Raw genomic sequence first — 12,032 nt, forward strand, 5'->3', positions numbered from 1 at the left:
CCTCCACAGTTGAAAGTTATCGCATTTTAAAATTCATTCTGTATATTACCGTCAAATCTCATCTCCATAGAAGACCATGGTTCCCCCCCCACATAGTCAGCTTTGCAAGTCATAATATAAAGTCCTCTATTGCTTCAGTGTTCTCTTAGCTTTCTCCCTGCTTGCCACATTAACAAGGTGAAATACTGCACTGATTAGTCAGTCCTCATTGCTGAGATCTGCAATTTTTTAGGCCTCTGTTAATTAATAATTAATATGCATACAAATTATATCAAAATACATTATAGGCGTGTGACGGGAAAACAGACATTCAGCAGTGGAAGCTGAAAGCTATCATTAACTTGCTGCGTTATGCATATGTGGAGTAGCTAATGTGCTGTGTTAGGACACGCTCCTGGGAACCTCCCATCAGCAATGTCTATGTATAACAGGATAGTTTAAAGATGCAGTTGTGGTTTCTGAGACTGCGTACATGCTTGAAGTTACATTTGTGCATAAGTACTTTGCTGAATCAGTGTCTATAACAAGAATTTCCCTGTATTTGGCTCTAAATATCTGTAAATAGGGTACTGTGGCTATCACAGGTTTTTTATATGCGATATGTTAGAATCAGCAGATCTATACAAAAAGAATAAAGTTTCAGGGCAATACTGCATATTTGATCTAGTATCAATAGTACTCTCTCTTCAGAGTAATTTGCTCTTTTGATTTGCTATAAAGACTCTAAATTCATGGCCTTTCTAAAAATCTGATTTTTTGATTCTACTTCCTGTAACTGCTCCCCACACTATGATTTTAACCCTTTCAGGCCAGGTGATCTTTATGCATAAACTTTATCATCAAAGAGCGATTTCCACTATCAGGGTAATCTCCCAGGAAAGCTTAACCCATTAACTCACATGTCATTAACCACACAGCATAGTTTTACCAAGTAAGTTTGTATTTCACGGTTGATGGTGGTTACTGTTTTTGCACATGTGCAGTTCTGAAAAATCTAGGCCCTTGTTATAACAAGTAATAATTTATCTCAAGATTTTCTAAACTGTTCCATATGAAAGTTAACAAATAATTCCAGTGACTGTGCAAAATAGTTTTTACTTCCAGCTGCCACCACAGATATCTGGACAAGTCTGTGAAGCCTCCAATGCTTTGTCTAGCTAATTTCAATTCAGAAAAATAATGATACCAATCTTGCACTAGAGAGATAGTGTACTATATTAGATTTCATTAACATATAAACAAACATCTTCATCTTCCCTTCACAATTAACATCAAGATTACCTACCTTGTGCAATACTTCAAAAACATACTATAAACACTGATGAAGAATAAGGGCTACCATAAAAATTAAATATTATCATTACCAGAAATGCGCATGTATAAACGACCTCAATTAAAAACAGCAATTACCCAGAGAACGTACCCATACAATAAATTCAAGTGTGAAATGTAATCTAGTAAGCAAGCATGTGTTTTCTTTAAATGATACTGAAAAAAATAATAAAAGGCATTATTTTATTCTCTTTAACGAACAAAGCCTTTCAAATGGTCTGGAAACATCAGGCATGGCGTTCTGGGTTCTCCAAGCCACTTGCTGGTCATTGACATCTGGCTATACCTGTTTTCCAGTTTTCTTGCTTCTTTGCTCTTCTATGCCTGTGCAAACTACACCCACAACTGCATTTGGGAAATTTTAGTGAGATATGGTTTTCTGCAGCTTGTCTCTGCTCTTCTCCACTGGAAGAAGGTTCACTCCTTGCCATCCTTTGTGTCTTTGACTGCAATTCTTAGGGTCAGTTTTCTCTTTCCTACTGGTATGTTTTTCTTAAAATTAGGGTTGGGTGACAATTTCAGAATATCTGTGATAATCTTAAAATAAATTTAGTTTCCTTTTTCCTTTAAATGGAAAAAACGGACAATATATTCTCTGAGTAGATTTCAGAGATATTTTAGAAATCTACTATTTCATGTCTGAAACCATCAACTCTGACCCAACATCTGAGGTTTTAGGGTAACAGTTTTAAATGAACATACTATTTGGCCCTGGTAGGCAAACCAGGCACATAGCTGAGAATATTAGCCGTAGTGCATATATGCTGTAGGTAGCCACATTGATATGATCAGCTGGCTAGTCAATGATAATCTAGATCGCTATTTTCTGGAGCATTCTGGGCATGTGCAGAAGTATAGACCCGGGATTGGGGATGCATTATAACTTCTACCTCTAGAGAACAAGAATTATACATAACTCATCTTCTTTTAGAGTGGGGAGCATGCTGGTCAGTTTATTTCATTATCCTATTGGGATCCAGGAAGTGATCCTGCTAAAGGACTTACCCCAAGCCTAAGGGGAGTATCCACAGGGCTTGGAAACCAAATGATTCCGGGGGACAACTAATGAGATAACAGGGATGGGAGTGAGGTCAAAGGGTCAAACGAGGGGAACTTGATGGGGACACCAAGCAGAGAACCCCGGACAGCGCCCACTGCTCCTCAAAGGCATCAAGGGAGCCAGTGGACGCCGCTCACAGGAACTCCGCCCGGATGCGTGAGTGGACGGAGGATTGGAAATAGGCCCCACAGTCACAGGAGACCCTGCCGGCCAACCTCCTCTCCCTGGTTTTATAGATGGCCATTTTGGCCAGGGCTAGGAGGAGGTTGACCAGGAGGTCCCGTGACTTTGTGGGGCCGTGGATGGGGAGTGCGTAGAAAAAGAGGTGAGGGGAAAAGTGCAACCAAAAACGTAACAGGATATCTAAGAGGAGCCAGGGCTGCAACCTGGCACACTCCAAGTAAACGTGCTCCAGGGTCTCCCTCACGCCGCAGAAGGGGCAGGTGTCCGGGACAGGGGTGAACCACGCCAAGTACATGCCCATGCTCACGGCCCCGTGAAGAAGCCGCCAACTGATATCCCCAGTGGGCCTCGGGACCAGGGTAGAGTATAGGCTGGCCCACCGGGGCTTCTCACCCTCTAGAGGTGGAGGGAGGTCCCGCCTCTTCGTGACGGGGTGGGACGCAAGGGTGAGGAAGTGAAGGGTGTGGAGCACGAGCGTGTATAGATGTTTCCTTGGCGCGGTCATATTTCATTACAATAGGTATGTTAACTCTGATTTTCAGCAATTCTTATCTGTAATTGAAAGGTGCGTTGATGTTGGTGTCTGTAAAAAGATAGCTGGCCCTTTAAATGAAATCAGGCCCCGCTTTTCTGTTCCAGTCCAGGTGAGTGCTAGTTTGGGTTAATGAGGAGTGCGGGGCTGCCCCTGGGAGTTACAAATAAGAGACAGGCCAAAGTAAAGGGAGAGTGCAGAACCCTGAGAGTGAGGCCTGATCTACACTGAAAAGTTATATCAGCATCGCTATGTCGGTCAGGGGTGTGGAAAAAAAAACCACTCCCCGACCCATGTAGCTATGTCGACATAACCCCAAGTGTAGACGCAGCTGTGCGGATGGAAGAGGGCTTCTGCTGACACAGCTAACTTTGTTTGAGAGTTGTTTATTCCTGCTCCGACAGCAAACCCCCTTCTGTCTACACTATGGGGCTATGCTGGTATAGTGTCTGTAGTACAGATGTACCCAGAGAAAGAGAGAGCCTGAACGAGTGCTCAGAACGAGAGCAGAGCTGGGCTCAGAGCTTCAGGGAAGGGATGCCCCTGAAGGAGGGAGCGGTAACAGTTCCCCAGTGAGCAGTGGCGCCAGATCAGGCTGGTGAAAGCAGAAGACACGGAGGCAATCAGGGGCTTACCTACAATCTTTCCCAGGCCAGAAAGTCACCTCCAGAGAGGGCTGGAAAAGGAGATGCCTGCTGGCTCTCTGAGTCAGACAGCTGAAGTCCAAGGATCAGAGAGGACTGACGGCTGGGGACTGGATGACCCTGATGATGTCTCCAGCCAGGAACTAGAGCCAGGCCTGAGAATGAACCAGGGCAGAGAATACCCCAGCAAGAAGGGCTGGGGGGAGACATGGTGAGAGATGCTGGAGCCATACCTGAGAGCCTGAGCACAGTGAGAGGTGCCGGAGCTGTACTTGGTATGTTGACAGACTGTTGGGACTTGAAGATTAAATGCAGTGTTTGGGCTATGCTGGGGAATTCTGGATTATGGTTGTTTGACTTTTCTAATAAATTAACCCCACAAAGGAATATTTATATTTGGAAAGCTTGTGTAGAGTTACTGGGGACTCTGGAAGAGGGAAATAGAGGAAGGGGCTGCATGCAGGGCCACCCTGAGGACACAAGCGGGCATCCTGGAGATGGCCACTCTTTCATATTGTCTCACAAGGTCACATTCTTCTCTATAATTAAATACTGAAGAAATGCCTCGAGTAGAGGATTTTGCTGAGCTGGAGGTAACTTTTGTGCATGACACCTAATGTGAAGGCTCTGACTGTTCACTGTAGGCTCATAGAAAATCCCATAGGACTTTCTCTTTAATAGTGTTAGAACTTGATCCAACTTCCTTTAAAGTCAGTGGATCCCAAACTCATAATATCCTAGTATAATTCCAACCTCAATATTTATATGCTAAAAAATTCCTTGTAGTTACACAAGAACTGTTATACCTAATCAGACCCATAGCCCATCTAGTTCAGTATCCCATCTCTTGCAGGAGCCATCACAGGATTCTTCAGATGAAGGTACAAGAACCCGGCTATAGACAGATACAGGATAATCTTCCCACCACATTATGTTTTATTGTAATCTCCAATAATTAGAGGTTGCCTTAAGCCCTGAAACATGAGGTTTAATATCTCTTTCAAAATCTTTGTGAGCATTAGCTGTTATAAACTCCAGATATTCTTTTTATCTATATAAATGTTCAATCTCTTTTTGAAATTTACTAAATTCTTGGCCCCTATGGCATCCTGTGGCAATGAGTTCCAAGGTCTAATTCCACATTTTATGAAAATGTATTTCCCTTATCGGTTTTGAATTTGCCACCTTCCAATTTCATTGAATATCCCCTTTGTTCTTACTTTATGCGAACAGATGTTCTCAGGCTACCTTCTCTATAGCATTTGTTGTTTTATATATTTTTATCATGTCCCCTCTTAGTTGTCTCCTTTCTAAGGTAAACCACCCCAGTCTTTTCAATCTCTCTTCATTAGTTTTTCCATAACCATGCTTGCCTCCCTTCTCTGAACCCCGTGCAATTGTACAATATCCTTTTTGAGATGTGATGACCAGTATTGCACAGAGTATTCCCCATGAGACTGCACCACTGATTTACATAAAGGCACTATAGTATTTTCCTCATTGTTCTCAACCCCAATCCTTATGCATCCTCTCATTTTGTTTGCTTTTCTAACCAGAGCTGCACACTGAACAGAGGTCCTCATTGAGCTGTCTGTGATTCCCAGCTTCCTTTTCTGAGTTGATACACTTAATTTAGAACCTTGTAAGGTATATGAATAACTTATATGTTTTTCCTTCCAGTGTTCATTACTCTGCATTCATGACATTGAATTTAATTTGTCATCATGTTGCCTATTCACCTAGCTTGGTTAGGTCCTTCTGAAGTTCTTCACAGCCCTTTCTGTTCTTCACTAACGAAAATAATTGTCATCTACAAATGTTGCTACCTCACTGCTCACTGTCCTTTCCAGCTCGTTAATAAATATATTAAACATGGGACAGTGAGGATGCTTGAAGCATCCCACTGTAAACCTTTTTCCAGGATGAACATTGACCATTCTTCTTCTTTTGGATGGAAATAGCAACATTAACTAGTTAGTGGAAAGGTTTGAAATCCATTTGAGGACTTCAGGAGATGCCGAGTGCATGTGTGCGATACCTTCTGGAAATAAAAAAATGTTCACAATGTGTTTGATGGTTTGGAGGTCTCTGCATTCACATGATGGCAAATCCTTGATTCCCCATTTGTGCATCAGGTGCATGCATCTTCCATGTCATGTCCTAATATAGTTGGTGGTCATCCCACTGTCTTCAGCACAGCAAGAAACCAGACACTTTGATGATGAGATCAGCTATGAGGTGGTGGTTGTTTACGTCAGAACCTGCCCATTGCCTCCACCCGGTGTCTTATGGATTGAAGTTGGCTTCTCCAACCACCCAGAATGGTCGGCGGGACTTAGAGCGAGGGTGAGGAGGGTGAACAAGGTTATCATGGTGCGGGAGCTTTTGGTTACCAAGAGCTTTCTTGTACTCAGACAATGTAGCCATCTCTCACCGGATGGTGGAGGAGGGATGTTAGCAAGGACTGGAACCAAGGCAGTGGAGAGGACTTCAGGGTGCCAGTTACAAGTCTCATAGCTGGATATCAGTGAGACCCATGTGTGAGCTTCTTTCCTACACAGTACACAGAACTTGGCTGTGGAATAAACTAAACCAGTGTTGCCATTCGTAGCATTTGAGCATCACAACCCCAGCTAGATCCTGCTAGCTTTTTGGATGATATTGGTGCAACACTTCGTTTTATGACTCACCTGTTTCAGATGTTGTTGATAGGTAAGGCTGCAATCGAGGGTGACTCCTAGATAGCAGGGGTTCAGATCGTGAGTGATTGCCTTGCCACAGAAGTTTGCATTCAGCATCATCTTCACTTTGGAATTGCTGAGATGGAAAGCTGATGATGCTGTTGTTAATGGGTTGGGTTTGAGCACCCAGTACCTAAAGTAGTTTTCCATCCTCTTGACCATTTAATCCTACTCTTTGCTTTCTGTCTCCTACCTGTTTTTTGATCCATGACAGTACTTCCCTCTGACTCCATGACTAGGTAGCTTCTTTAATAACCTCTTGTGTGGGGACCTTGTCAAAGACCTTTTGAAAGTCTACATAAATTGTTACTGGTTCTCCTTTATCCACTATTCTATTGACATGTTCAAAGAACTCTAATATATTAGAGAGACATGATTTTCCTCTGCAGAAACTGTGTTGGTTAGACCCTATCATCTCATGATCATTTAGGCATTTATTATTTTATTTTTAATTATCATTTCAATCAACTGACCACGTACAGATGTATGGCTTCCAGGACTGTAATCTCCCATATCACCTCTATAGCCATTTAAAAATACAGATACAGCATCTACTACTCTCCAATCTTCTGGAATAATGGGTGTTTTATTGAGAGACTGCCAATTTTTGTTAGCAGCTCAGCCACTTCACATTTAAGCGCCTTCAGAACTGCTGGATTTATACCATCTTGTCCTGATGATGTACTTCTTTTTAAATTACTGGTTTGTTCCAGCACCTCCTCTTCAGACACTGCAGTTTGGTTCAACATCATAGGGGGAGGTAAAGTACCTGCAGGCTTCATGCTTCCGATATACTTTTTAAAAAAAAGTCTTATTGTTTGTTTTTATACTTTTAGCTATTTGCTTTTCAAAATCCATTTTGTCCCTTCTATTTTCCCTCTTATATATTGCCTGCTGTCATTTGTGCCCCTGTTTACTGGCTTCACTAGGGTCAGAGTTCCAAATTTTGAAGGATTTCTGTTTGGTTCACATAGCCTCTTAAACCTTGCCATTGGCTTGCTCTTTACCTTTCTAGTTCCCTCTTTGTTTGGTGGAATACATGCCTTCTGAGTCTCTATTGCTGTTTTTAAGTAAATAGCTATGCCACGTGTAAGGATTTTATTTCCTTTATTTTTGATTTTAGGGGCTTTTTGACTAGCCATCTTATTTGATTGAGTTGTCCCTTTCTAAAGTTTATCATCACTGTGTAACCTTTTGGTTCTTTACCTCCTCCTAGGATGCTGATGAACCTATTTATATTGTGGTCACTATTAGTAGCTCAGCAACTGTTGCTTCTTGAACTAACTCCTCTGTATCAGAGGGGTAGCCGTGTTAGTCTGAATCTGTAAAAAGCAACAGAGGGTCCTGTGGCACCTTTGAGACTAACAGAAGTACTGGGAGCATAAGCTTTCGTGGGTAAGAACCTCACTTCTGAAGAAGTGAGGTTCTTACCCACGAAAGCTTATGCTCCCAGTACTTCTGTTAGTCTCAAAGGTGCCACAGGACCCTCTGTTGCTTTTAACTCCTCTGTGTTACTTAAGACTCAGCTGAGAATAGCCTTTCCTCTGACGTGCTCTTGCACTAGCTGGTCCAAGAAGCACTCACTTAAGTTGTCAAGAAACTCTTTCTCTAAATTTTACGCTATTCTTTGCTTTCTGCCTTCGCTAATAATACCTCCTTACCTGGAAGAGACATTGTGAAAATTCATTTATTAACATATGTGAGGAGTCCAGGTACTATGGTGATGAGCACCATATAAAAACCTATAAATAATTTAAAATAAACAAATAATATAAACTGTTATGTAGTGTTGCTGTTGCTGGTAAGCATATGCCACATTCCCCGCCCCATACATGGATGCATTTCACTGTTGGGTTTTCTGCACCATGTAAAGCGTATTGAGGCTAGATATGTTTAGATAAAAGGTTAGGGTGACCAGAAGTTCCGATTTTATAGGGACAGTCCCGATTTTTGGATCTTTTTCTCACATAGGCACCTATTACCCCCCACCTCCTGTCCCGATTTTTGACACTTGCTATCTGGCCAGCCTATAAAAGGTGCTGTACAAATGTACTAAATAATATTTAAACATAAAACTCATTTACTTATTAATACCTGAATTAATAAGGAACAATATTTGTAACTGCTGAAAAATAAGAATTATTTTTCTACAATGTTATGATGCTATCCTTGGCTTTAATATTTCCTATGACAGGTGTCATCACAAGAGGACGGCTGGGCCTTGTGGAAATCATCCACCAGTATGTTCATTATGATGAGATATCTGAGGCGATTAGTGTCCTGAGCAGCATGAACTGGGACACTATGGGTCATCAGTGTCACATAAGCATGAGTGCCATTGTAAATCACCTTCTTAGACAAAAGCTGACACCAGAGAGAGAAGGTCAGAGTTTGGTTGTATTTCATAAATGTTTATACTTATATTTTAAAATCTATACTTGAATGATTTTGATAATACATATTGGCTTTAAAAAGAAGACTCAATATTTACTAGGTCCTGACTAGTCAGAATTATGCTTTGCTATTCTACAATCAAATGTCATTATTATATAGATATTTTTAATAAGATTATGCACACACATAAATTACATTTTAATTCATGTTAATAGTAAGGAAGGTGTAATAATACATATATTACATAATATATACACATGCATAAATATATATTGTATGATCTATATTATCTTTGATATTTATATGAAACTATATGATCAGTAATTTTATCTATTATATCTATTAATTATATCTATCTAGATATCTAGATATCTAATCTATCTATGATCAGTACTTTTATCTAGATAGATAGATAGATATCTAATCTATCTATCTATCTGTCTAGGGATAGATAGATAGATTAGATATCTTTACATTGAAATCAGTGACTAATGTTGGCCAGTACAGAAGTCAATTATTTATTTTATATCAATATTTAAAACGGGCACCAAATTAAGGAAGGGCGTTGTCATGGGGAGGGGACAGGAGTATTTAGTTCAGTTTGGGGGTATTTGCAAAAAGCACGGTCTTTCAATGCAACATCCAGTGTCTTTCCACACTCCTGCAAACCATAGGACCACTACACCTCCACTCACTGTAACCTCCCTGTCCCCTGCAGTGATTCCTGACATCTCCCACACGAAAGGATGAATTTAAGGTTCAGCCTCATCTCCGCTAGACCCTGATGGCTTCCCACTGAATTGTGTATTGGAATGCAACAGACTCAAAAATTTAGAGTGCAACAGTTGAGTGACAAGGTGTCATGCCATGGCCCAGCAAGAATACAGCTGCGTACCAGGCTTATCTTTTATATGGGAAGAAAAGCCAGTGCTATTGGAGGTGGTGAGCTATAGATCTTAGGAAAATTGTAAGCTGCCCAGCTTGCTCTCAAACCATCAGTTGGCCATCCCTGTTTTACAGCATGAGATGTGAGTTAGATTACCATAACCTCCACTCTACAAATGTGCAGCACTAAAATCTTGTCTTAATAGAACACACTTTTAAAGTAACCAGTGAAAAAATAGGCTATTCTTGAAACTGTTATAAAAATATGCACATTCTAAATAGATATCTGTGTATTTTCTCCCCATGCAGCTGCCTAATGCTGTCTTACGACAGGCAGAATTTTATTCCAGCCTGGATTTATTCTATATGAATCTAACAAATTTGACATGGTAATTTGTTTTCTTTTTATTAGTGGAACCTAGTGAGCCCTTTTATTTGTAGCAGTGTGGCGGTTATCTTTGAGATCTTTATTTCTGCCTTCAACATCAAGCTGGGCTATCTAATGAATCTATAACTGTGCTAGTAGTTACCCATATTCCATGTAGGTTGGCACATTTCAGAAGTACAAAACATGCTGTCAGGAAAACAGCAATAGCAAGAGAGTATGACTTGTTTTCGCAATAGCATTGCTGTATTCAATTTTAATCTAAATTGACTGCTGCTTTGAAAGAAAATACCTTTAAGGTTTATCTTATCTTACTGTTTAGATTTAAGATAATGTAAAACCTAATTTACTAACACTTTGCCTATGTTTATAAGGCTGTATTATTAGAGCATTTAGTGCTGTCAAACCTAATAAAATAAAATGTAACTATGCTTAGAACTAAAGAACCGTTATCACTAAATACAGAAATGGCTAGTTCAAACAAAAGTTAATAGCAGGAAATCAATGAGATTTTGTCCGCCTAATGAGACAATGGGTCAAGTATACTCTGTTTTAATGCACACACACCACTCCACCTAATAATAATGGGGTTTGCAAATCCACCTTGACAGGAGAATCTGTCCCAGTGTATCAAATTCTTTCAGTGATTTGAGAAAAATGGAGGCTTTCATCAATCATTTTGCCCTATACTTAGGAACATATACCTCGCACTGACTCCCAGACAACAATCACATCATATAATGACGTTAATGTTACTCATCATTAAAGTAGCCCTACCAAGACACTTAGGACACAAACACTTTAAATAATTATAAATAATGGAAGAAAAACACTTCATGTTAAAAAATATAAAAAGCCAAAGTGCCATTGTCAAAAAAGGGGGACTCACAAAAAATTCTTCTGTAGAAGAAGGGCTTCATTGCCTTCTCACTTCTAATCATTTTAAACCAGTACAACTCCCTTGACTATGGTGACCACCTAGTGGTCAAACGCACAGTGGTGAACCCTGAAAAGGTGAGCCTCATTATTCTTTCTTTAGTAGAAAAGTTAATTGGAAGTTGATTTTTACTGATGAACTTGTTCAAACTGTATTGTTCTTATGAGTCACTGTTTTAATTATGCGTATCTGGCAAAAGGTTGGTTCCTTATAGATTACTTACCTTTTGACAGCTTTTGGTTGCTCATAGTCTTTGTCAACGCTACGCCATGTGAAAGTTTATACACAGGTTTGTTTTTGTACCAGCTGTCGTATTTTAATTTCATCTTTCCTGTGACAAGCTCACATTTCATCAGTGTTTGAGAAACCTGACGGATGGCAAACATGAGCAACCTGTTGTAATTGAAGCAGTTTCACTTGTTTCATTGCTGCTGTGTTTGAACTCCACAGCACAGCTTGAAGCAAGCCTTGGAACCTTTTATGCTCCAACAAGACCCCTGTTGGATACGACTGTGTTGGAATATAGAGACCCAATCAGCAGATATGCAAGAAGGTTCTTCCACCACCTGCTCAGGTGATTGACAGCTTCAACTTTTATTAACTCAAATTAATTGCACATTTCAATAACCGCCCACTTTAATGTGGTTAACGTTTTCCAAAAGGACCACCCTGGAAAAAAATGCATTCATTGCCATTGTTTATTTAGCTTGCACTTCATTCCTTTCAAGTATTATGTTGTAGATAAAGTGCTACTTAGAACTCTTCTATCATCAATACACTTTAAAATGAATCAACCTTTCCCTTTTAATTTGATAGAAAGAAGGAAGTATGCTTACAGAGCGATTTATGGGCAGGCTACTTTTAGACTAACAACTGGAATAGCTTACAAACTAGGAAGAAACATTGAGTTTTAATTGATGCTAAAAAATGCAAATGAGC

The 12,032-nt window shown here is 40.2% G+C and overlaps 1 protein-coding gene across 5 annotated transcripts in view; it reads left to right on the plus strand.

Moving 5' to 3' along the window:
- WDPCP (WD repeat containing planar cell polarity effector) overlaps positions 1-12,032 on the plus strand; it is a 249,225-nt gene that overhangs the window by 138,299 nt on the left and 98,894 nt on the right. For all 5 annotated transcript variants that reach the window (XM_005287202.4, XM_042857181.2, XM_005287204.5 and 2 more), the window contains 2 exons: positions 8,687-8,875; positions 11,544-11,667. In XM_005287202.4, the coding sequence (XP_005287259.3) occupies positions 8,687-8,875; positions 11,544-11,667 (313 nt within the window). The remainder of the gene's footprint in view (positions 1-8,686; positions 8,876-11,543; positions 11,668-12,032) is intronic.

The sequence above is a fragment of the Chrysemys picta genome, chromosome 3 (assembly GCF_011386835.1).
Source record: "Chrysemys picta bellii isolate R12L10 chromosome 3, ASM1138683v2, whole genome shotgun sequence".
Taxonomy (NCBI): domain Eukaryota; kingdom Metazoa; phylum Chordata; order Testudines; family Emydidae; genus Chrysemys; species Chrysemys picta.